The following is a 27214-nucleotide window of genomic DNA, read 5'->3' as shown; positions in this document are numbered from 1 at the left end:
TCAGTGATAGAGATGGTATTGTTACACAGAATTGTGGTTCATCTACAGTAACGTTCAGTCCTAGGAACTTCTACAAGGCACTATACATTTAGTCATGCATTTTTCTTATAATATGGCAAGTAAGCAGTCCAATCAAGTTATAGCCTGAGGAAGCATTCTATTAAATTACTATAAGGGAAGATGGCTATGGATGGTGTGTCTCCTCAAGTCACAGTGACCCAAGGATACACATTCTTTGTGAAAGTCAATGAATGGCATTGGTTGCCATGACTCCTAGGTTGCAGTCCCAAACTTATCCCTGGAACCTCACAAAGAGCAGATGGTATGTGGAGGACAAAAAGTTCCTGAGCAGTAGCAATGGAGAGCTGAAAGGTCAGATGGGCTAGGGTCAACAGATCTGCACCCCTCTCCGTCCACACACACACACACACACACACACACACTCCTATACTGCTCACTTCTACACTCTCCCTGCTCCCCCTCTTGCATTATCAATTGCTGCACTACTTTACTTCTGCACCCCCCCCCCCCCAGCCCACTATTACACTGCATACCTTTTTAGCCTCCCTCCCTGACCCATTTTTTTCAATGCTCTGTACATGTGAGAGAAGTAAGGCAGCCAGAAACTGAAAGTTAAGCCATCTGTGGCCACTGACTTAAGTATCAAAAGCAGAAATAGGTGGGCCATCGAAAGGGACCATCATGGTTAGAAATCTCTGTGGTCAACAGCAAAGAACAGTGGGATGTGGTTAAAAAAAAATCTAAGTACCAATGCTATTAATGGGTTGCTAACTGGGGAATCCAGGTTGTCTAAATGTTGACAAGGAGGGTGGGAAACAGGAAAGAAAAAAGGGAAGAGAGAAGGGGCACACTTCATCTTAAACTACTTTCTTCTGCACCCCCTCTTTGTACCCCCTTGCACTAATCACTTCTTCAACTCCCCCGAGCCCTCTCTTGCACTGCGTAACTCTGCATCCACCTGCACTACTCTTATACTGCACCCTCCCTGCCTCCCTCTTACACTGCTCACTTCTGCACCTTTCCCCCTTGCTGCACCCTCTTACGCTGCTCATTTCCGAGTCTCCCTCCTTCCCCCCTGTCTTCCTTTTACATTGCTCACTTATGAACCTCTCCAACTCCCCTTTTACACTGCTTACCTGTTCAGCCCCCCAGCCGTCTTCTTACACTGCTCACCTCTGCACCCCCTGTCCACCTCTTTGCTTACATCTGCACCCCCTGCCTCCCCTTACACTGCTTACTTCTGCTCCCCCCTTACACTGCTTACTTCTGCACTCCTCTAACACAGCTCACCTCTGCCCCCTTCCTGCTTCCCTCTTACACTGCTCACCTCTGCAACTTCCCTACCCCCCTTTCAACTGTTTATCTCTGCAGCCCTCCATACTGCTCATTTCTCCACACCACTTTTTATTTCTGCAACTCCCTCCCTGCCCAACTGTTATACTTCTTACTTCTGCACCTCTCCTGTTACACTGTTTAATTCTGCAGCTCTCCTTTTACGCTGCTTACTTCTGAACCCCCTTCCTTCACCTCTCTTACACTTCTCCCTTCTGCACCTTTCCCTCACAGTGCTCACTTCTACACCCTCTGGCCCTTTTAAACTGCTTATCTCTGCAGCCCCCTTGTACTCCTAATCTCTGCATCCTCCCTCCTACACTTCCTCCCTTCCCCTCTGCCCCCTTTTACACTGCTCACTACTGCACCTTCCCAGCTCCTCTTTTATACTGCTCACCTCTGCAGCCCCCCTGCACTCTTCTTATACTGCTCACATCTACACCCTCTTTTCCCCACCCCGCTCCCCTTCCCAGCTGCTGAGACAGCAGACTTGGGAAGGACCCAAAACAAATGTGTCTGCAGCCTAGAGTTTAAGGAACAGCACTTTAAAGGGTACATTTATATGGTTAAGTTGGTGAAGGTTGACTTTAAAGGACATTATATATAAATATGTGACCACTCTACACATTTTTCATTATATAGAAATGTGTGACCACTCTTCTTCCCTTTCATCCTTATACTTTACCTGCAAAGAAAACACACAAACAATACTAGACTCCTGGCACTGAAGATCAGTGCATCTCAGGAACAGCGAAGCAAGGGAATAGTTACAAACATAAATGTTTACCCAACATTCTTGGTTGGTTTATAAACACAAGGGCCAACTAATACAGAACAGATGCCAGAGACCATACAGATACTAATTTGTGAACAGATGCAAGTTTGATTACAATTATTGACTCAAGCCATAAGTCCAATGCAAGCACGAACACAGAGTCCTGAGACTGAATACAAGTAGTACTGTGACACCTGTTTTCAAATGTCTTGTTCTGGCTTTCTGCATTGCTGGCATATGTAGAGAACTTGTCACTGGGTAATGTGATTTGGTTTGAAATATCACATGACCTAATTCAAAGGCATTAAAACAGGTGGCAAGCACTGAATTTTTCCTTAAAAGAAATATTTTTATTACTCTTTATCTATTTTACATTTATTTTTATCCCTCCCTACACATCTGTTACCATAGCTTAATTTTAAAATGGACACCACATTTCACAGTTTATATAAATCAATAGGACAACTTTGAACTTTACCAAATTCATTATTTTAGGCAAAAATTATTCCTGGCTTCCCATAACAGCTATTCCCCACCCAGCCTAGGCAGCCTCTAGCTACCTATTATAAACTGCAGACAAGTCAAACAGTCAGTCTTGCAGATTTACATTGCGATAAGAGAATTCGTAGGCCACAAACCTATGTATTGATCAAGTATAGCTCTGCCCCATATAGATTATGAAAAACTGAACAAAGAGACAGCGTTTTTATTTTAAGACTTTGCATCTAGCTGACCGTGTTCACAAGAATTAATAAAAAAAAAAAAAAAGCAAGCTTGTTTTGGCAAGAATCATCCACATAACCGATGCTATAGGGAAGAACATCACGTACATTGCCAACCAACACCACAAGCAACTTTAATTCAATTTAGTATCTGCTAACCCAGAGTAAAATAAGGTTACGTGTTAATACTATAATCACATATATTTAGACTTATTATTCAATGCAGTGTGTATGTGTATGAGTCTGGAACACCATGTCCTGGCCTTAATACAAATAATAAATTATTTATTTGATACAATTTCTTCCATCATCTATGATCACTCTACTGGTGATCTTAGGGATCAAAGCAATTGTGTAGTGGTCAAGTTCTGTTTTTTATCTTATGGTGGTTATGACTACAAAATAAAAACAGATTACATAATTTTCTTTCTCATTCACTAGGGGACACAGGATTCAGTTCTTTTGAGACAGTTACCAGTTAAAGAAGAAATTTGCACTGGCAAACAAAAAGCAGGTGGCCAACCAAATGTAACCCCTCCCTCATCCAGCATGCTTCAGTTTTTTTGCTGCTGTCCTCAGAGGATGAATGTTTTTTCTCTGCTGAGAAAAGGTTTTTTATTGTAGCAGTGTTCTCCTTTTTGAAATTGTGTTCCTTTAGTCAAGACTTCATCTATGTGCTGCTGAACTGGGCTCTTTGTAGAGATATCCAGATTGGTGTATCCTCAGCAATAGGTTTGAAGGCCATAACTGAATGCTGCATCTTCGGGTACTGGTCTCTGCTTGTGGTGTTTCTCAGATCTCTCTGTGTTCATTGGCTGCATTGCGCTTTTGAGATTCAGAGCAATGGCACAGCGTCTTTAATAAGTACACTGTGTGTCCTGAGCATCGGGAGCTACTACCTTTATTGGTACCATTGGGTGTCATCAGTATCTCCATTTACTGTTAGCTTCTACGGAAAGGGTTAACACACTGGAGAATTAAGTGCTTTTTTTCATGGGATAGTGTCTTCTTGCAATTAATCCTATTTTCAAAAGACACGTGGTTTTACCTTGACCTCTGGCCATTTGAACTTCTCTCCTGGTGTCCTCAATTACAAGAAGAGCAATCTCAAAGCATCAGTCCTCTAGCTCATGATCCATTAGCAGTTCTTGGTCACTCTGCAGGATTCCTCTGTAAGAACCTGAAATCGAATGCCTGAATCATTGTCACCTGATTAAGTTCATACTCTCTTTTGAGTCTTCCTTAGCTCTGTCAGGTAGGCCCCACTTCTGCCTTATCCAGAGAAGAGTTCCTTGCAGCTATGTTAACTGCCATAGCTGCCAAATTACAGCTATGCTTGCTATCTCAGTATGCAAAGACTGTAAACATACTTCTCTCCTTTCCCTCCAGGATCTGTTTTTGACATGTCTGCATAAGTAGAGGCCTCTGAGCCTTCTCTTGGAGAGAGATTGGCTGCCAGACAGAGCCTCACAAATACTTGCTGGAAAGATTTTGTTCCTGAAACAGCTCCCAAGCTAAAAAATATAATTTTCGTTCTTACTGATGTGCATGCCATCTTAAAGTAGTTTTAAAGATGGAAGGTTTTTTACCTTAATGAATTCTATGGGGGAGAAACCAGGACTGCTGGCGTGGGACCGAAAAAGAAGAGGATCATGACTGCTCTCTGTAAAACGATTACACAGAGCAGGTGAGTATAACTTGTTTGTTGTTAAGTTCTTTTTTGTTGTTTTTTTTTTTCATTACAACCTTTAGAATCACTTTAACAATGGAACAATCCCTTAGTGGCCCTAAGACTATCAAAACTTTTATGGTACACTCCTTACTTGAAGGTGTTTTGTACAAAGATTAAAAAACTCCAGATAAACTGTTCATGCCTTCCAAGTGGTTTACTCCCCAGGACTCATTTGAGGAGTCCTTTATCAAGAAGTAGGCCATTCCCACTGTGGTTCCAGCAATTTTCTGCCTTACTAGATCACTGGCCATACTTCTTGAGAATGCACCAGTGGTTTATACTCTTATTGATGTTTGAAAAACATTTTTCAAGTCATTGCTTTCACTATGAGGCCCTGCTTTCTAGCTTTCCAAAACTGTAATGTCTACAGTATATGTAAAACCATATGGGGGTGGACTAAACTTATGTCACAAGACCCAGCATCCTTAATGACTGCGCATTTGTATGAAAAAAAAAATAACCCTCCTAAAGTAACCTACTGTGTAAACCACTACAAAGATGTTGTTTTCTTGCTGTGGGGATTGTGTGGAGGATAGAGGAGGAGAAAGCACATCCCTAGGAGAAGAAAGCCTGCTGGGGAAAATCACTGTTACAGGCATGGCCCTTTGGTGAGTGTCTGTCTGATGAGAGGTGGAGGCACACAACACTGACTGAGAACATTTTATATTGGAAACGGATTGGGGGTGCTTTTTGTTAACTGATGCATCATAAAGGACTATGAAATAATCATGTCACTATGGTGGAGTGGAATTTTTACTTGTAAATAATAGTGTTGCAGGGTGCAAGGCTTGCATATTATTCAGACACTTAGAGGAAATGCCTAGAGCCCCACACTGCTGCCTAGTAAGTTTAGTTAAACAAACTGACTCTCCTTACAATAAACACTGGCTTATCTTTGACCTGGTGGCTTGGGAGTCCAGCTCTGGAGTTGGGGAAATCCTTCCTCTTACTGTCTTGGAATATCCTAGCAAAGGATGCCAGCCTGAATGGCTGAGGAGGAGTCCTGGACACCTTGTCGGCGCAGGGCACTTGGTCGCCACAGGAATCTCATCTTCTAAAAAGCACTGAACTTTGAGCAATTTGCTTATACTGGAGGGTCATCTGATCAGGAGCCAATCAGACAATGTCACAGCAGTGGGGTACATCAATCATTGGGTAGGAACCAGAAGTCCCACTGGCAAGAGAGGTAGAAAGGATTTTGGCTGGGGCAGAAATCCATGTTCCAGTCTTATCTGCTGTTGATATCCTTGGTAGGGCTGCAACTAACGATTATTTTCGTAATTGATTAATTGGCCAATTGTGTCATTTAACCGCTTTCCTGCCGTCCTATAGTAGCACTGCTACTTCAGGGCAGCAGGGCTCCGCAAATCACGTGTATATATATATATATATATGTGATTTGCATTTCCGGGTAGGGGGCGCACCGCCATTGGCGTCTATGGATGTCAATCACCAGGTCCCGGCTGGAGATTCCCAACCGGCACCCGGCGATGGGCATGTACAACTGACAGGGGAGAGACTTGTGTTAAAACAACACAGGTCTCTCTCCTGCCAGCAAGGACATGCTGAGCACAGCAGAGAAATGCACAGCATGTCTCCCTAGTAAAACACATACAGCACATCAAGTAAAACAGCACACTGTTAACCCTTTGATCACCCCAGATGTTAACCCGTTCCTGCCCTGTGTCATTAGTACACTGTCAGTGCTTTTTATTATTATCAACGTATTAGTGTCATTGGAACATCAGTGGTAGTAAGTCAGTTCCCACACAGTTTCAGAATTCCCACCGCAGTCCCGCTATAAGTCGCTGATCACCACCTTTACTAGTATGAAAAAAAAAAATTCCAGTATATATACCGCCATTTGCAGATGCTATAACTTTCACGTAAACCAATTAATGTACACGTATTGGGATTTTTTTTAGCAAAGACGTGTAGCAGAATACATTTTGGCCTAAATTTATGAGGAAATTTGATTTTTAAAATGTGTTTGCTGGATATGTTTTATAGCAAAAATTCCCAACTATTTTTATTCAAAATTGTTGGTTTCTTTTTTTGTTTATAGCGCAAAAAATAAAAACCGCATAGGTGATCAAATACCACCAAAAGAACATACATTTCATTTATGTACAGCGTTGCAAGATTGCGCAATTGTCAGTTAAAGTAAAGCAGCAGAGAGGTGTGCATGCACAGGCGGCCGGTCTATACGTTCCAGCACTAGCTCCGCACACCTCCGGTGCAAACAGCGGCCCATACACGGGCACTGGGCCCCCACTGCTCCTGGGACTCTCTCCGGACCTAAATCGGACCCTGGGGCCCCGGAATAATGCCAGGGCGGACAGCAGGGAGGAGCTGTGGCGGCTCCCAGCTCTCGATCCCTGCGGGGAGCAAGGGATCCAAGATGGTGCCTGGCTCGGCGTCCACGGCCCCTGCCACCTCCTCTGCTTTTAATAAAAGAGCACCTCTCCCTCAGAGGGCGAAATCGGGCCCTACCCCCGTTACTGGCCAGGACCAGACAGCAGTAGCTCCACCATCTGGGCTGAGTGATTCTCCACATCCCCCCAGTCACCTTCCAGTCCTGCACTACCTGAGTCCCAGGCTTTGGCCTGTTCACTAGGCCGCGATTCTCTTGCCTCTTCCCCATTGGATAGTGAGATGACGGCCGTCTTTTTTAGCCAGAATAGCGGCCTGGAACCTGAAACTGACAGCCCTGCTTATTCACCAGCAATCCTTCCGGATCAACCACAATACTCAGGTGATGCAACCCTAATAGCTCGGTTCGCAGATTTACTGCAACGCGAACTGGATAGAGCTACAACAAAATTGGCGGCTGACCTTAAACAGTATTTTCAGGAATTGGGCCAACGCCTGGACAGTATCGAGTCTAAAGTTGATGCGACAGTCCATAGTGTATCACAAAATTCTAATGTGATTACCAACTTACAAGATCGCTTGGAGGAAGCTTATTCTAAAATTGATGATTTGAAAATCGGGCTAGGCGCTACAATTTCCACATTCGAGGGCTCCCTGAATCAGTTAAAGAGCTCACTAGCTGTGCACAAACCCTCATGTGGTCTGCATTACCCGATATCGATTATCTTCATACAGAAATTGATCGTATCCATAGAACATTGATCCCCCTTAGACAAGGTGGGCCTCCTAGGGATATCATCGTAAAGCCACACTTTTTTCAGGTCAAGGAAGCAGTTATGAAGTATAGTAGGGAGACTCCGTATCTGGAGTTTGCGGGACATAAGATACAAATTTTTGCTAATGTCTCTCCGACCACTATCCAGAAACGGCGATCTCTTAAGCCACTACCTTCCCACTTACTGCAGAAGGATATCCGGTATCGGTGGGCCTACACTTTTCGCCTACAACTCAGTTTCAATGGAAAATATTATGGGTTCTCTACATTCCAGGACGACGAAAAACTGTTACTACAACTGGGCATTATCTCCCATAGTCCTACATCCCATTCCCCAGCAAGATCGGCTTCTCGACCTCCACCGCTTTCACCATTGTGGACTGCTCCGAATTCTAGGAAGACTAAGTCACCGAAATCACCCGGAAAGACTTCTTGAGGTTAACATGTCATTCTGTGGGTTTTCTTATGTGATTTCTTGATGTGGTGGCTTCTCAGTGGTTCCTCGGCAACATTGGCCACCACTTGTTTGGGTGCTGTGAGAGGATTGGGGGGGGGGAGGGTGAGGGGGGGTCCATAAGGTTACATCAGATCCATCAGCTGATTACAATATCAGAGGGCTCGGTTATTTTTTCTTTATTGCTATTTGAAATGTTATTAATGGGTTATTGTTCTTGTTGGTTATTGTTCTCTCTGGGTAGATCCATTCCTTTGCAGGGCTATAGCCCTGATACTACCTGTATATTGTTTGAATTGCTTATATTATGTTATTATGTATATTACCATTGGTTACTCGACATGAGGATTTTTATATTCCGAATGTCTCTTTTTACGCCTCTCTTTTTTTTTTGTTTGTTTGGATTCTTTTGCTTTTTCTTTTTTCTTCCTTTTCCAGGGTCAGCCGTCCGTATATTTGGATTCTTTGGACCATTCTTATGCTAGCGAGAGCAGATGGTTCCCATCTTACATAGTTCCTTAATTGTCAATTATGTCTTCTCCGCGGTCTAATAGCGGAGCTATCCGTTTACTTTCTCACAACGTTCAGGGGCTCAATTCCCCCTCCAAACGTATAAAGGCCTTTAATTCATACCACTCTTTTGGGGCGGACATTGTTGCCCTGCAGGAGACACATTTTTCCCCTTCATTCACCCCACGATTTGTTCATAAAGATTATCCTGTCTGTTATTTTGCTAATGTTACAGAGAAAAAATGGGGGGTTGCTCTATGCTTGTCTCGCCGTCTGTCATTTGCGGAATCTAAAATTATCCAGGATAGGGAGGGGCGATATCTTCTGGTGAAAGGTCATTTAGGAGGACACCTACTCACTTTTTTAATCTACTACACTCCAAATACCAATGAGATGGAATTTTTTCAATCTTTATTGAGCTCCATGGCCTCGGAATTCGATGTTATTTTGGCTGGTGACTCTAATTTAGCATTGGATCAGATTTTGTATCGTTCCCAAACCGCCATGCTTCAGCCCCCTTCCAGACAGAGCCGTACGTTTCCCAGCTACTGTATCGTTATGACTTAGTTGATGCTTGGAGAGAAGCTAACCCAACTTCTGATTATTCTAGGGCTCATAATTGTTATTCTCTCATCGACCATATATTCCTTCATACACACTCCGCAGACTGCTCACTGCTAAAATCCTCTCCACGCCTTGGTGTGACCACGACCCGATTTCTATAACATCGTCATCCTGGACTCTTGGTAAGACTGCTTATTACTGGTGCCTTAACGAATCTATTTTGGGTAACGTCTCATATTGTCAGGACATCTCACATCTACAAACGTACTTTGAACTCAATAAAGCAGAGGATACGAACCCGGCTATTAATTGGGCAGCCCATAAGGCCTCGGTTAGGGGGTTTATTATTCAACTCTCCTCATGACTTAAAAAAGCCTGAAATTACCTACTCTCCACTAAAACTCAAATATATACTGACCTGGTTGCCCAGCATAAGCGAAATCCCAGTCCAGATCTGCTGATTAAACTCAATCAAGCCCGATTGAAACTTAATCTATGTCTTACTACCACTGCTGAGAAACAGCTACGATGGTCTAACCATAAATTCTTCACTTGGAGGGATAGACCAGGCAAGTTGACCCCTAGACACTCCCAAATGGCTCTCCCTAAACTCAGACTGAATAACGGCGCTTTAGCTCAAGATCCCAGTAAGATTCTCCAAAAGTTAACTCCTTTTTACACTGACCTATATCGCTTAACTCAGGGGGATGTTTCTTCATCTCCTGACACCTTTTTGAGCTCTGTTCTTCCCTCTCTTCAGGAGGCCCATAGGGAGTCAATGGGAGGGCCTATTTCATGCAAGGAGATTCGGAGTGGCTTGAAAACTCTTGCCCCTCATAAATCCCCAGGACCAGATGGTCTTTCTCTTAACTATTATAAAGTTTTTCCCGATATCCTGATTCCACATATGGCCCATTATTTTAATTATCTACGGGATGGGGGACTTGTGCCTCCTGATGAAAACAAGGCATTCATCAGTGTTATTCCCAAACCCCACAAGGATGCTACTATAGTCTCTAATTATCGACCTATCTCATTAATTAATTGTGATCTAAAGATTCTTACTAAAATCCTGGCTTTATGCCTCAACAAATTTTTGGCCCTTTAAATTCATGATGATCAGTCAGGATTCATCAGCGGTCACCAAATATTGGACCAAATTCGTCGGACTTTGGCCCTGCTGTCAGCTGTACAATCCTATTAGGACAAATCCTCATGGAGGGAAGTCTTATTGTCATCACTAGATATTCATAAAGCATTTGACAGTTTATCTTGGGAATACTTATTTCAGATGTTGGGTAGGTTAAGGTTTGGCCCTTGTTTCACGACATTACTATGGGCCCTTTATTCTAACCCTTCAGCTCAAGTCTCCATTCGTGGATACAAATCATTCTCCCTTTCGATAGAGGGAGGTACTAGACAGGGATGCCCTCTTTCTCCACTACTATTTGCTTTGGCAATGGAACCACTTGCGATTGCCATCCACTCTAATCCCACTATCTCGGGCATCCACTGCTGTCAATGAGACCATAAAAGTGCCTTATTTGCTGATGATGTCCTTATGTATATATGTAATCCTGGAACGTCTTTACCTGGTCTCCTCCACCTGTTTCATCGTTTCTCTGAGGCCTCTGGTCTTACGCTTAATTCCTCTAAAACAATTGCTTTAAATATCTCTTTACCTGACTCGGAGGTTCATTACCTCCAGGACAATTTTGATTTCCAGTGGGCCTCTCATTCTCTCCTGTATTTGGGGATTCACCTCATGAACTCTGACTTACGAGACTGGGAGAATCTTCCACTATCCTGGATTGGTAGAATTAGATCTATTAAGATGACCTTTTTGCCAAGACTATTGTACTACTTTAGGACATTACCGATCATGGTTCCCAAACGGGAACTGTTACTATTACAAGCAGCAGTCTCTAGATTCATCTGGAAAGGAAAACATCCTAGGGTTGACAAGTCAACTCTATTTTCCCTAAAAAAAAAAAAAAAAAAAAAAAAAAAAGCATGGTGGTTTGGGACTTCCTAATCTCTCTATCTATTTTCAGGCGGCTCAAATAGCACAGTTATCTTGCACTACCGCCAGGGGTTACGCCCCCCAATGGGTTGACATCGAGGCCTTATCTCGCTATGCTTACGCTATTGGTGCTCTCATGTGGCTCCCCAGTCGATTTGCGCCCTCCTATCCTATGTCCTACGTTGTCTTATTCGTTAACGGTGTGGGATGGATGGTGGGCTTGCAAACCTTTCTGCTCCCCACATACCCCATTAGCTCCAGTTTTTTGTAATCCCGAGTTTATTCCTGGCTTATCACCATCTGTATTCCAATGGTGGATGAATAAGGGTTTACTGCATATTGGAGATTTCCTGGATGGACTTCGTCCTCGTTCTCTCCAGTGCTTTCTGACAAAGTATCAGATGCCTTCCAGTGAATTGTTTCGTTACCATCAGCTTTTATCTTTTATCACTAATAAACTCAAATTACTCGTAGAACCTTGCACACTCACTCCTTTAGAGGTCTCCTGTGGGACAACTGGGATGATGAAGGGTTGTTTGTCCATTATCTATGCTTCCCTTGTTGATCCACTACCTAAATTATCTTATATGACTCAATGGGAAAGGGATTTGAATAGCTCACTGGACTTGGACACTTGGCGGAATGCGGTCCATACTCTATCAAAAATTTTGATTAATACTGCTCTTATCGAATGCAATTACAAAACACTACTTCGCTGGTATCTAGTTCCTACACGCCTTGCTAAAATGTATCCATCAGTATCACCTAATTGCTTCCGACACTGCAGACAAGAGGGCACTATGCTCCATATCTGGTGGAAATGTCCGGTAGTGAATAGATTTTGGATCCGAATGTTTAACTTTATTTATTCGGTAACAGGAATTAATATTCGTAGATCACCGGAAGTGGCTTTATTTCATTTGCTACCCGCTGACATTCCCAAAAAATCAACTAAATTAATTCTTTACCTCTTACTGGCGGCACGTATTACCATAGCTAGATGTTGGAGACAATCATTAATTCTGCTAGACTGGGTTAAACAAAAACTTAATTGGGTAATGATAAACGATAAACTTACGAGCATTGTCAATAATGATACTTCTAAATTTGAGGTGACATGGGAACCATGGATCAGATATATCTCTATTACTTAATAGTACTACGCTGACCCTCTCTCTCTCCCTTTTTCCCTTTTTTTTTCTTCTCTCCCCTTCTCCCCCCTTCTTTTCTGACTTATCCTGGATCTTTTCTTTAAATTTTTCTATTTTTAATCCTTTTTCTTCTTTTTTGGTTTTCTTCTTGTTGGTAAATATCTACTGTAAATGGAACTGCCTATGTTTACTGAATGATGGAACATTTGCTACCTTTTGGGGATGGTGTTTCCTGTTTACAATATCATCGACTAATGTTTTTTTTACGTGCCTATATATTTTATGAATATGTTTATTCACCCCACTCCACCAGGTAGATGGGCAATGTTTCTATTTCTGTGTATACCGATTTTTCAATAAAAATATTGAAAGATAAAGTAACGCAGCAAAAAATGGCCTGGTCAGGCAGAGGGGTAAATCATCTGCAGGGCAAGTGGTTAATTGGGTAAAAACTTAAAACAAAACTTTGTATAATCTAGTTAATATGTAATGTTTTAAAAAAGACAATTTATTTTTGAATATCTATATGCAATGGTGAATATGAAAAAACAGCTATATGGTTAGGGAACAAAATATCTAATCCACTCTGAGAATAACTGACAGAAGAGATGTATATACTATTAGAGGTTAAAATAACAAAAAAAGACCTAAAACACTGTTCTGCAGATTTTCAGACATGGCTGTAATAAAATATTTTGCATGACAGGCTCCCTTGCCATAGGTAGGTAGCTTGATACAAGCTACCTGTGCCTGCTGTCACTTAAAGCCTGGTACACACTAAGTTTTTTTGTTTTTTTTTCGTTCAACCCAGCAAGCTGTAGGAAAAAAAAAATGACAGATTGCTGTACTAAAGCTGGGTACAGATTATAAGATAATCAGACAAATGATTGTCCGATTTTCCTCAATGTTTCACAGCAAGTCAATCCCGAAGATGGTACTAATTGTATGAAAATTCTTGAATGGCAAAAGGCTTTTTTTGGGGGGTGATGTAGGAAAGTTGTAGCATAGATTATTATTGTTTGTTTCTGATCACATGCAATCTTTTATATATGATTTTTCTTGTACAAAAACAGTACAGATTAAAAAAAATTGTTCTGTTTACATGCAAGAAAAATTTTGGCGTTTGTCCCTTTGCAAATATTTGAAAGTTTGAATCAGATGTTGAAAGTTGTGTACACACTATATGAAAATCTACGATCGTTCTTCGCATATAATTTTTCATCCAATTTTCTTAGTGTGTGCCCAGCTTAACACAAGCTATGTTAGTACAGCAATTTCCTCGCTGTTCTATTGTGTTGCTGTGCAGTGGTTGCAGTGTTGTACTGGCGCAGCCCCATAGAACTGCATAAATTGGATTCAGAGGTGGCACCGCCAGTAGAAAGCAACGTGCTGCCTAAGTTTTGCCATGGCTGTGAAGCACGTCTTGTGCATAGCTGTGAGCAGCTGTACCTTTAGTGTTCATGCGGGCGGTCAGGGTAATAAAACCGCAGCTCAACCTCCTGGTTTTACTCCCCCCGACTTCATGTGTGAATAAGCCCTAAGTAAATCCTGTGTCTATTCGTGAACGAGAAGGAAAACGGGCTTATTGTACTTGCTGTAAAAATCCATTTCTTGAAGTTCATAAAGAGACACATGTTGGGGGTGGGAGAGGTTATATCCAGCTGGCGAATGGCTTTTTTGTTTGCTGGTGTACAATTCCACTGTAGAGGAGTGTGTGCCCTGGTGTGAAGTTTTTAGATTTTATATTAATAAAGCCGCATATACCTCTGTGCTACTTAGAAATCATACTGCAAGCACATAGACATGACCCTGCCTAATTATTTTTCTGATTCCCTTTCAGGCAAGACCGGCTGATTACTCAAAGGATTTCCTTTCACACCAAGTTCCGATATCTTTTCACAAGCACTGGAACATTGACCCAGTGAAAGTATATAATACCTGGCTGGCACCCGACAGGAGGCAAGACTTGAAAGAAAAAAAATATTTGAGAGAAGATCTTTGATTTCCTTTGTTCACTTCCTATGGACTTCTGAAGAGATGCTGCACAAATTCTTATTAGATATAGCTGTGGTTGAAATTGTGAAAGGTATAGGTTTCCTATGGCCTCCTCATGTGGTAAGCAGCCATTTTGTGCGATCGATCAGTGTTCAACACTTTTCTTTTAGACAGAGAAAGACAGGATGCTGAGTGCAGTTTGTGGAAGCCCACACAAAATGACTGCTTCCATGCTTGGTGAGATGGTTATTGCTGATTTCTCCTATGTAGCAAAGTGTCTACCATAAAAGGTGCCTGTAGTTCCCTGCAAGAACCAATTGGAAACAAGCTATTTTTAACCAAAGCAGCCTTGCTTCTGATTTGTTTTTGTGGGATGATACATGCAGTCTTGTTGTGGTTGTGATACTCAAGAAAATGTCTTACTTCAAAAAATGTTTTTTTATAAGCCTGAATAGGGTTAATTTGAAGGATAACAAGGAAAGGCAAAAGTGGTAGTATTACCTATAAGCAGTAATTGTTAGATTTTCTAAGCTACACTAGTAAAAACAAAGCTGAAAGCTGATTGAATGCTTTAGATAAGAACTCCACATTTCCTTTCCTCCTCTTTCATATAGAGTAATTGTAAATAAAAAAGCCACATGTCTCAAATTATGTACATGTGTAGAAATGTTTGCACAAAAATGTTATTACATATTCTGTAAGATGTTTATAGGTTTAACGACTTCTTACTGTTATACCAGTAAATACAGATGTATGACAAGCCTTCCCAAATCCCTGCTTTACACCTGCTGAGCTGAGGTCTTCTTACAGTGAGATAATAGTCAGCTTCTGCAGGTGACTGTCCGTTCCAGTTACAACTGCTGTATAATGTAACTGGAATCACAGCCACATATGTCCCTTGCTAGTTCTTGATTAGCTGACTGCAAAAATGGATGTGGAAACCAATATCTCACTATGGAAAAGAAAATGGTTAGCATGTATAGTATTTTCAAGGGACATTTGAGGGGTTTCTTTGAAAAAAAGATATCTCAGTAACCACTAAAGGAGGACTGCGCACAAGCTAGATTTTAATTCCAGATTGTAAAGTTGAAACTGTTCCATGTCAGAGAACTGGCTGTAGAAAAAGACCTAGTGGCCCATCAAGTCTACTGTTACATAAACCATGATCCAAAAAATATTTTCCAAGCTCGGGAACACAGAACCACTACCGCTGCTGGAAGTCTGTTCCAAACATCCACTACACTTAATAACATTCCTAAAATTTTCTCTAGCTAGTTTTAGGTCAAGCCCCCAGGTTCTTAATCTCAGTTTTATTTTGACAAAACTGCCATCTTAAAGGATAAGTTCATGTTGGAACATGTTAGGTTCCACCCATTTTCCCCAAACTATCTGTCAAATGTGAAAACAGCGTGGCCGTGCTCCACCCATATGGCCTCGTCATTCATTCACGGACTTCCGTGAATGAATGAACTGCAAGTCCCGACAGCTTTAGGGACCATGGGCTTGTAGTTTTCAATTAACTACTACGGTGCTGTGGAGCTCCATGGTAGTTCATTGAACATTCCTGTCAGAATATCTGCTTGACCGTACATCCCGTACAGCAAGCAGATATTCTGACAGGTCTGCAGGAGACCTGCATGGCATCAGCGATCTACGGATCGCTGGTGCAATGCTTTCCAGGCTCCTTTGGACAAAAATAGTACTTGCAAAAAAATGTGCATTTATTATTTTTGTCAAAAAGGTGAACTTATCCTTTATACCTTTTTCACACCTGTAATGCATCTAAGGGCTTTTATCATATCCCCCTTTTTCTTCTTTCCTCAAAGTTGTACATATGATGTTCCTGCAATTTCTCCTGATATGTTCCCCCCCTTAACACCTTTGTTGTTGTCCTTCTCTGGATTCTTTCTTTCATAGTTTATTTTTTTTTTTTTGAGGTCTTCAGAATTGGGAACAGTATTCTAAATGAGGTTCACGTAAAGCTTTATATGCTGGAACTCCAGGACCTTCTTCTTCCTGTTGGTGTGATCCCTTTAGTGATACAAACCAGAACTTGTTTTCCCTGCTGGCTGGCCAACTTTTACTCATTTTGTCATCATCTGAAAGGACCTCTTTCTTTTGTAATTATAGCTTGCACTATACCCCAAACTGCAGGTTATAGCACTGCCCTGCGTCTAGAAGGCAGTCCACAAGTCAGAGCAGTAGTCTCTGCTAGGTTTCTCTACCACAACAAATTCCCTAAAATGATACTTACATTTTATTAAACATTACAGTGTTGTAAGTACTAAAACAGATCATAACTGGCTGCAGTAACAACTAAGTTACTCTTTTTGCACATGGAAAAAAAACATGAAATAGCAAGGAACTGTGTGTCCTCATGATCTGTGCAACAAGTTGTAGGGAACTGTTAGGGTTTTTTTTTTTTTTTTTATTAAATTTTTATTTTATTCAATGTCAGTAGCAGACTATCATGATTGCACTGATGAAAACACATCCATTTAGAGTGTTCAAGTGCTGGTTTTCTGTGAGTGCATTTTCACTGATAAATGTATATTTCACCTTTTGACTCATGCCATTATATGATTTTTAAACAGAAAGCTTAAAAGCTTATTCGTGTTGGTGAAAACAGTTACCCCATTAACACAATATTTTGGAAATTGATAAGCATTCATAAACACCTATATGTTAAAATTGGCCTAAGGCTGTTATCGTGCTTTACCAAGCTTGTCATGTAATGTTATATCTGTATAATAATGAAACCAAAGATCACTTTGCTTAGATACATGACTTTTAATGAAGCAAGTATGTTGAGTTTCTACTTCTTTTACTGCTAAAAGTATGTATTATTTTCTTACCTGTAGTATTTTATGAGTATCTTTAGCAGTAAAACTATATTTTCTAATTTTTTTAGTTTGTCATTTCTATTATTAAACTTTTTTTTTTCAATGTACCATATTTACAGGTAAAGCCATGTCAAATTTGATTGAAGAGGCATATTTATAAAAAGGAAGTTAAACAAGGAACATACTTGTACCTGGATTGCACCTAATTAGCCTTCATTTTGTGGTACAATTGTAGAGTTTCCTTCACCCTCTATATTTGTATACAGGGTATGAAGGGACATTTTCAATGTATAGACTGCATAGTGAATCTGTGTAAAGACTGGAACTGAAATGAATGGAATTCAGCTTTCCTTTTATAAGAATCAATTGTATATCACTGACAAAATAGTTTATCATTCAAAAGTGTCAGATGTTTAAAACAATCAGGGCCAGTAACCTGTGAATATTATAAATATGACAAATATAATTTGTTTTTCCTATTGAAGAATGTGAAATCCAGATGCACAGCAAAAAGGATAATCAATCTGGTCAGAAAATCCAGCCTTAAGATAAACTTTTTAAATATAGTGAATCCTCTGGCAGGTGTCTGGCAATAAAAAAAAAAAAAAGAATCAATTGTTGGCTACTTTATAAATATATCCCTATCTTTTTCTTCATTTTTTTTCGTTCTTAAACATTAACAGTTTGTTCATTTGAAAATGTAAATATGTTTAAATGTAATGTTTATTTTTTTGTTTATGGTGGAGTGTGATGAAGACTATATGTGTGTACCTTTCTATATATACTTGCAGACCAGGTTTGAAGAACTAGAACAGTGAAGATCTGCTGGTAATTTTGTCACATTGCTGCTTCCACTATTGTCTTTTTGTCTTGGTATAACTAGATTCCCCATCTGTCAGCAGAGCAAGGGCTAATTCATACGAACCATAATATGTTTTCATAAAGGAGCATTTTCTTGTGCCACCAGGAAAAAGTGCCCACCTAAAGACTTTTTACTAGTGAAGGTACCAGGATAGCTGATGTTGAGGTCTAGAGACCTATGGAGACTAATCACCCTTTATTTTGAAGAAGATTGGTTAAAGCCCAACTCAAACCACAAACTGGTTGAAAGTCAGTGGCACCCTTTAGGACTTGTTCTCATTTGACCTCTTTCCAAACACCCCTATAGCGTTAGACAGGCATTTTACAAGTGTTAAAAACGCTTCCCGAACGTTCCCCAAACGCCCTATGTCTGGTTTTGAGGCATTTTACAAACGCTAAAACCACACCACAAATGCCTATAATGGACTTAATGGTATTAACGCCCCGCAAACACCTCATAAACGCCTGCCAGGTGTTTGGGGAGCGTCACCATAGACTTGAATATGAGGCCTTGAAAGGCTTTAACTCCTCCTTACTCCATTTTGACATAACACAATGCTAACGCTTCAGTGTGAACAACACTGTGTGCTGCCATGTGTATCATTTTCATAGGCATTTGAGGAGCATTAAAAACACCCCTCAAACGCCTGCTTTCAACGCTAGTGTGAACAGAGCCTTAGGTATCTGTCAGGGAGCAGTACCGAAAGTGTTGGTGCTTGCACCCGATTTATGTACCTGTCAGAGAATCTGTCAATGCCTGTATTGAGTGTCCACACAGGACACATACATGAAAACGTCCCAGGATAAGGCACTACCTGCTCTGGGTACTTCTGGTATAGCTCTGTACTCCAACTCAGAGTTGATATTCATTACCACCAGTTTCCTAATCTGAGAACTGACAGTAAATCTTTAACAAATTGTTGCTGCCATAGCAATACATTCTTAAAGTAGTAGTAAGGTAGACAGTTTGACTTGTGTATATCCAGCTAGCCCACACATAGATCGAGATTTGGTTGTGCCTGCTGAACTGGCCAAATTTTGATCCATGTATTGCCAGCCTAAGTAGCAGCTGGTCTTCACCAGAGCTTCAAACAGTGTAGATGGGAAACACCAGTGGTCCTGGTTTTATTTACTGCAAACTGTCACCAGGTCATGGCCCTCACAATTGCCAGACCAAAGGAATAGCTGGATCAGAACAGCTACAGTGTGGTCCAAGTAGAGATTGCGGGCAAGAAAAATAGTAGGCAGGTCAGGCCAGAGGTTTTGGAAAGGCAAGGAAGTCCAGCCAGGTGTCATTGGCAGACAGTAGGCAAGACACTGCAAAAATCATTTCAAAGGCTGGAGCTTAAACACCCTTTTGGTCAGAGGACACACCCAGCATCATTTATGGGAACTCTGGAAGTCCTGGCAAGGATTCTGCGAACACCATTGAAAGTCCCACCGGGGATTCTGGAAGTCTTTTGCACGGCTTCCAAGGATAGGAATTCTGGAAGTTCGGACATTGATTTTGCAGGTACCATTGGAAGTCCAGGTAGGGTTTCTGAGAGTAGGAGTTCTGGAACTTTCTGGAAGGATTCTGCCAGTGCCATAACAAGATTGTGTTGATAAATAAAACCCTTTAATTTATTACTGAACTGACTATAAGAGAGACATATCAGAAGCGGGAAAAGGCATTGTAAACAATATTGGTGCACTTCTAACTTACTGTTCACAGCAGCTAATTCTGCCCAAGGTTCTCAGAGATATCAAATCCGTAATTCTGGAAGCTAATAAAAAAAAAAAATGCCAGTGTGACTTCTGTTTCACTGTTTTATGGGATGCCTGAGGAATATTAGAAAGAAGATGGATGTAGAAAGAACATATCTGAAAATAAATGTAAAATCAGCATCATACTCTAGGCTCAGCTCACAGTTATGCCAACAATTTTTATAGAAATGCAAATAAAATATATTAGAACATTTTGCAACTAAATGATTGAATAAGATATATTAATGTTATTATACAGTATTTATATAGCACCAACAGTTTGCGCAGCTTTTTGCAATATAAAGGGAGACTATACATTAACAATACCATTCAATACAAGGGCCCTGCTCCAGGGAACTTACATTCTAATAGGGAGGGGCAAGTGGAACAAAAGGTAATAACTGTGGGGGATGAGCTGATGGGAGAAAGGTTCTTCCGCTTGCATGCTAATTATTGCTTATATAAAACCCCTTTAATTCACAATATTTAGGCCAGAACTAATCCTTAAACATTGTGAGCCCTAACGGTCTCACAAATTCTGAAACATATTTTTGCTGCATTTAAATAATTTTTTGCTACACTTTTTTTTATGCATGCTTTTTCTGTAATACAAATGTCACTTCATTTTTTTTAAAACACGCACTCTATATTTATTCCTTTGTTTTTTATTCTATGTAAATAAATGTCCCACAGCAGAGAAGTACAAAAGTTCCACCTTTGAGGACCACGGCTCTGTGGCTTCAGGTCTCCACTGATGATTGGTAACCATTCAGAATGGTTCTTGTTCATGTGATCAGTGTTAGATATGACATAGTGATCACATGCAGGCTAGAGATTTCATTGAGAAAATAACAACTTTCAACATGCAGATGAACACTTCCACCTTCAGGCTACAGTCCCATTTGAAGTGTCATATGATTAATACTTCTGAGATACAATTACTGTATTGAAAGAAAAAAAAAAGGAACTGATAAAAAAAACAGAGTAGAGGTTTTGTTAAAACAATGCATCAAATAATAGCATTATGTCCTCAAAAATGTTTAAAAAATTAAAGCAGAACTTCACTACCATATTCATCCCCTCCTGGTGTTTGAGACCTGACAGAGACCAGCGGAGCATTTACATTAAGGTTTTTTGCTCATGGGCACAAACATTGCCATGGGTACTTTATTTGTCCAGTGTTTGTACACATGCACTGTACACTGCCTCCTGGGTTATCTGTGACATGGCAATCCCAGGAGACAGCGAGGATAAAAAACACTCAAAAGTACAAATTATAATTAAAAAAAAAAAGGGGTGGGGGGACCAAAAGGGAAAATGTTGGTGTAAGAAGTTAAATTCTGGTTTAAGAATGCACACTGGTCATAACAGTATTGTCAGGTTAATTGACACATGCTGATGCTGCTAAGTTTGGCCTGGAAATCTACGCAACATTGGTTTATGGACATGAAAGAGCAGAAATGAGAAGATATCATAAAATAGTTGGTGATCCATAAATTAGGCAGAAAAAAAAATTCATATATTAATCCATAAAATCATAATTTTGCACATACTTGCTCTAGTAATGCTCCTCTAAAAATTATATTGCTATTGGATTAATATCTTTTAACAGAGGCACAATCTTAATGTACCATAGAAAAGCAATATTTGTTTTACACAATCCATGCTAATAATACAGACTTTCTAAAGAACACACTCAGGGACCACAGTGTAAGAACATATTTATTCTAATCTATTTTATGATTGTTTTTCCAGAAGCAATCTATCTACTAGACGTGTCTATTAGACAGAGTGCCTTAAATTACATACATGTTATAATTATACCATACTCACCGATTTCCGTATTATATTGTTTCTTGTTGTTATTGTTTGTTCTAAGCTGCTGTATTTGTAATTACACTAAAAATAAAAACTTCCAAAAATCTATTTCATAAACAATCTGTATTAGTGTGGGACTTAATAGCATTTTTAATTAGAATTTGCAAGTATGCATGTAAGACCATTGGAATAATGAAAGGAGAGGTGCAGCGGGAGACGGCCATGAGGAAGATTTGGGAGTTAGCGCAATGTGTTATGCAGCAGCGCAGTCAAGGTTATATGCATATATGAAAGAAAAAAACAAATATAAATATATATATTATATTGCCAAAGTATTGGGACGCCTGCCCCACACCATAACCCCCCTCCACCAACCTTTACACTTGGCACAATGCAGTCAGGCAAGTACCATTCTCCTGGCAACCGCCAAACCCAGACACGTCCATCAGATTGCCAGACCGAGAAGCGTGATTAGTCACTCCAGAGAACACATCTCCACTGCTCTGAAGTCCATTGGTGGTGTGCTTTACACCACTGCATCCTATGCTGTGCATTGCACTTGGTGATGTAAGGCTTGGATGCAGCTGCTCGGCCATGGAAACCCATTCCATGAAGTTCTCTATGCACTATTGTTAAGCTAATCTGAAGGCCACATTAAGTTTGGAAGTCTTTAGCTATTGACTCTGCAGACATTTGGCGGCTTCTGTGTGCTTCAGCTTGAGCCGACTCCATGCTGTCATTTTACGTGGCTGAGTTGCTGTTCCCAGTTGCTTCCACTTTATCATACCACTAACAGTTAACCGTGGAATACTTAGTAGCAAAGAAATTTCACAGATGGACTTATTGCACAGGTGGCAACCTATCACGGTACCACACTTGAATTCACTGAGCTGAGAGCGACCCATTCTTTCACAAATGTTTGTAGGAGCAGTCTGCATGCATATGTGCTTGATTTTATACACCTGTGGCCATGGAGGTGTTTGGAACACCTGAATCCAATGATTTGGAGGGGTGTCCCAATACTTCTGGCAATATAGTGTGTATATATCCTTTTTTTTTTTATAGAGCAGTTTTACAAAACAACCTTCTTTCACAATGACAGAGTTTCACTCCTTTGTGATATATTTGTACATTACAGAGGATTTGTGCATATTCTTCTATTGTGTAATCCATTAACAACATGGCCAAAAAATGGTTTGTGTGCTAATAAATGGAACTCAAGATGTTTACCTGCAGATTCCTGATACTGAAAAAAAAATTCCATACATTTCAGGCTGATGAGATCAGTGTCCTGAGCCCTGAGAACAGCCTGCTTACTTCCGAGCTATACTGGCAACACATATATTAATTGTTAACAGAAGAAATGAGTTAGTAGCTGACAAAATGTCTGCCATAAAGCATAATTTACAAATATAAATAAAAAGAGGGCAACACTAGCAAGTGGTGTTTTTAGAAACCAATGAGATACTACGGTGAATGACAAAAGCAATCTGATCCAATGAAGCAATCATAAAACAGAAATTATTTTGCACAGTCTAGTGCTGTCATGCAGTACCCTCCTGACCATTTGATCAGGAGGGTACTATATGACCGCAATAGGCTGTACAAAATAATTTCTGTGTTACATGTGTAAAACCAGTTGCAAGGAGAAGTATAGGTGTTGCCCATGGCAGATTTGAAGTACAGTGCTGCGCAAAAGTTTTAGCCATGTATGAAAAAAAAAAAAATAAATGTAAATGCAGAAAGCTTTAAAAAAATCTAAGTGTTAGTTTATTTTGTTCAATGAAAAAAAATGTGTAAAAAAGCAAACGAGAAATACAAATAAAATAAATATTTTGTGTGGACACCCTTGGCCTTTAAAATGGCATCAATTCTTCAGTTATTCTAGGTACACTTGCATACAGTTTTTGAAGGAATTGGGCAGGTAGGTTGTTCCAAACATCTTGGAGAACTAACTACATATCTTCTGTGGATCATAAAAGGTGAATGTAGGCCACCTCAAATCCTTCTGTCTTTTCATGTAATTCCAGACAGACAATCACACACCTCCCTGACAGTATGGCATGATGATTAAGTATCTACCTGTACTTCTCAGCATTGAAGACATCATTGATCCTGACCAAATTTAAATAGTCCACCAGCGCACATGTGCCTCCCATAGTCTCCCAAGCAGCTGAACAGACCACCAACTCCCCCTGGCATTCTGAATTTCTAGAGAATGTCCAGTGTTTCAGGAACAATCATAAAAGGTGAGTGTTATCCTGCAGATGACTTTCCAAGCCTCTTACCAGATATACTATGCCAAATGGGTCCAATAAACTGTCAAAAATCATCAACTGTGTGTCTTTTCTTCTGTTCTCCTTTGCTTCACAAATGTCTTTAACTCATTACATGGGAAACCCAAAAGAAATTCATATAGTGTAGTATTTTATAAATAAATGGAAACAAACATATCTATATTAAAAATAAGGATACTCATGCGCTGCAGTAAATGATAACCTGCTGCAAGCACCTAAATGTGTTCCCACATCAATAAAACTCCCCAAGAATAGTACTGTGCTGCCCTCCCCCATTGACCCAAAAAATACTATAAATCTGTGAAACAAAGTATATAGAAAATTAAAAAAAAAACCTGACTCAGCCACTAAATCCAAATAATATGTAAAACATATATCAAAAATAAACCAAAATCAAGTAGCAATAAATAGCTGGCCAACCTATAATAAACACACAGCTGAGCTGAAGAATAAAGTGTAAAAAAACAACAAAAACCGTAAAATATGTGAAAAGTATATCAGAAAAACACGATCACAATAGCAGTAAGTACCGGGCTGAGCTGTAATAAACACCTGGCTGACCTGAAACAAAGTGTACAAATCAACAACAGTATTAAATGATTGTAAAACAAATGCCCGGCTGAGCAATCAGTCCCACAGTGGAATAAATATGTGATGAATCAAGTAAATGCTCAACTGGACTAGATATTCACAAAAAGTTTGTATAAAAAAAAAAAAAAAAAAAAGCAGCTTTACTGAATATATACCAAAAACAGGTAAATTGTGAATGATAGATAACACTTATTAAAGTGCAGAATGCAGTCCAAAACAGTCTTTTTCTTCCAACATTTAAAGTAATTCACCAGTGACTTCAACAGGTGTGCAAATCTATCGTGTTCCTCCACCGACAGGCATGCATGCTCACCTTAACAGCTGACCCATAGAAAGTATAGGTCAACATGCGCTCAATATGAATCCCACTGGATCCTCTGCTTCCACAGGTCTCTCAAGGCACTCTCAGGAATAATTCTTTATGTCCCCACTCTGATGGATAGGTGCTCAAAAGATAAAGAACAAGGAACTCCTCGTAGTGTAGTAAGGCTTTATTACCATAAAAATTTATTAAAAATGCCACTCACATAGAGTACAAGGTTCACAGAACATATTACAAGCATTTTACGGGAAAAATGGTGAACACAGAGGGCGGCTCCTGCATGCACCAGAAAAGACATCAAAAGCTTCCATCCTATGCGTTATGCCATGAGTCATGTGGCTTCTTCAGGGATAGGAAACGAGTGACAAACGTTGACTTATATAAGCAATGATAATTGATATGCAAATGAAATAGCAGAGGCCATTTTGATGTGGTCCAACCAATGCACTTAGTAGGGAAAAGGTATATCCACATTAAGAGGCAAAATGATATGAAAAACTATTAAAAATAACAGTGGACATTTTTGTTTACTTCATAGAAGGATATATACACATTACGTGTCACAAATTCTAGACCAAAAAAATTGCAAGCTAATACACAATAGCAGCGGTCATTTTAGTATGGACCAACCACGCTAATGTAAAAAAAATGCAAACATGGAAGAACGATAGGCTATGATTGTAAAAATTCATCCTGAATCAATAAAGATTATTCAGATGGTCCTTATTAAGAAGGTAAAATATGTGATATAAGTTCAAAAACCAGCAATCCTAAATAAACCACATAAATAACAGAATATATAAATATATATGCTAAAAATTAATATAAATACCACATGAAATGGATAAATAAAACTGACACATAAAAGGAAATCGATATTGAGAAAAAATAAAAAGATACTAATAAAAAATAACAGTAAAGCCAGAGATAACAGATCCCTATAGTGGCCAGTGAATGGTACTAATCCTAAAACAATGCTCCTATATGAAGTGCAACCTAAAGTGTATCTGAAATGAACTAGAACCAGAGATAACAAGTCAATAATAAATTATTGGATAATTATTATTGTTATACAGTATTTGTATAGCGCCAGAAAGATTTGCTCAGCGCTGTACATTATAGTGGGGGACAGAACATGAGAGAATACAGTAACAAAACAATACACGAGGGGTTTGAGGGCCCTGCTCATTTGAGCTTACAATCTAGGGGGGAGGAGAAAGTGGTACAGGAGGAAGTGGCTGTGGGGGATGGAGTGGTAGGAAGAGTGGAGGAGATCGGCTGTTAGGTGAGGGTGGGGTAGGCTTTCCTGAAGAGATTGGTTTTCAGGGTGCACCTAAAGGTGAGGAGGGTAGGTGACAGTCTGATGAATTGGGGTAGTGAGTTCCAGAGGATGGGGGAAGTCCTGCAGTCGGGCGTGGGAGGTGAAGATCAGGGAGCTAGAAAGTCGGAGGTCTTGTGAGGAGCGAAGATTACGGGTTGGGTGGTATTTGGGTATCAGGTCGGTGAGGTAGTTTGGGGCAGCGTTGTGAATGGCTTTGTATGTCAGTGTTAGTAGTTTGAATTTGATGCTTTGGGCAATCAGGAGCCAGTGGAGGGATTGGCAGAGGGGGGTGGCAGAAGAGGAGCGGTTGGTAAGGTGAATGAGTCTGGCCTCTGAGTTCAGGATAGACTGAAGCGGGGATAGTGTGATGAGGTAGGCCGGTGAGAAGGGAGTTTCAGTAGTCCAGACATGAAATAATGATGGAGTGAATGAGTTGTTTAGTAGTGTCTGGCGTTAGTAACGTACGTATTTTGGAGATGTTGCGGAGGTGGAGCCTGCATGAGTTTGCCAACGATTGGACATGGTGTTGGAAGGACAGGTTTGAGTGTAGAGTGACACCTAGGACTTTGGCTTGCGGGGTGGGACTGATGGTGGCATTGTTGGTCGTGATGGAGAGGGTGGGGGGGGCGTGGGCTGGGGGCGAAGATTAGGAGCTCGGTTTTGGAAAGGTTGAGTTTGAGGAAATGGAGCGATATCCAGTCTGATATGTCATTCAGTAGGTGGGTGATACGGGCAGAGACTGAAGGGGTGAGGCGAGGGGTGGAGAGGTAAATTTGCGTGTCATCGGCGTAGAGGTGATAGTTGAAGCTGAGGGAGTGTATCAGTTTGCCGAGGGAGGAGGTGTAGATGGAGAAGAGAAGGGGCCCAAGGACAGAGCCTTGGGGGACCCCAACAGAGAGGGGGAGGTGGTAGCATTATAGGTAACGCTGAAAGAGCATTGGGATAGGTAGGAGGAAAGCCAGGAGAGAGAGGAGTCTCTGATGCCAAG

General features: G+C 40.5%; 1 protein-coding gene across 3 annotated transcripts in view; it reads left to right on the top strand.

Moving 5' to 3' along the window:
• The window catches only part of B3GLCT (beta 3-glucosyltransferase), a 523490-nt gene extending 501675 nt beyond the window's left edge, over positions 1-21815 (top strand). For all 3 annotated transcript variants that reach the window (XM_089690888.1, XM_089690889.1, XM_089690890.1), the window contains one exon: positions 14273-21815. In XM_089690888.1, the coding sequence (XP_089547014.1) occupies positions 14273-14434 (162 nt within the window). In that variant the 3' untranslated portion in view covers positions 14435-21815. The remainder of the gene's footprint in view (positions 1-14272) is intronic.
• Positions 21816-27214: the final 5399 nt, after the last annotated feature.

This window comes from Staurois parvus, unplaced genomic scaffold, assembly GCF_062004578.1.
Source record: "Staurois parvus isolate SC_StPar_1 unplaced genomic scaffold, SC_StPar_1.0 ptg000544l, whole genome shotgun sequence".
In the NCBI taxonomy this organism is placed as follows: domain Eukaryota; kingdom Metazoa; phylum Chordata; class Amphibia; order Anura; family Ranidae; genus Staurois; species Staurois parvus.
The sequence above is the reverse complement of the archived record's forward strand: the minus strand, read 5'-3'. Positions and strand labels throughout refer to the sequence as shown.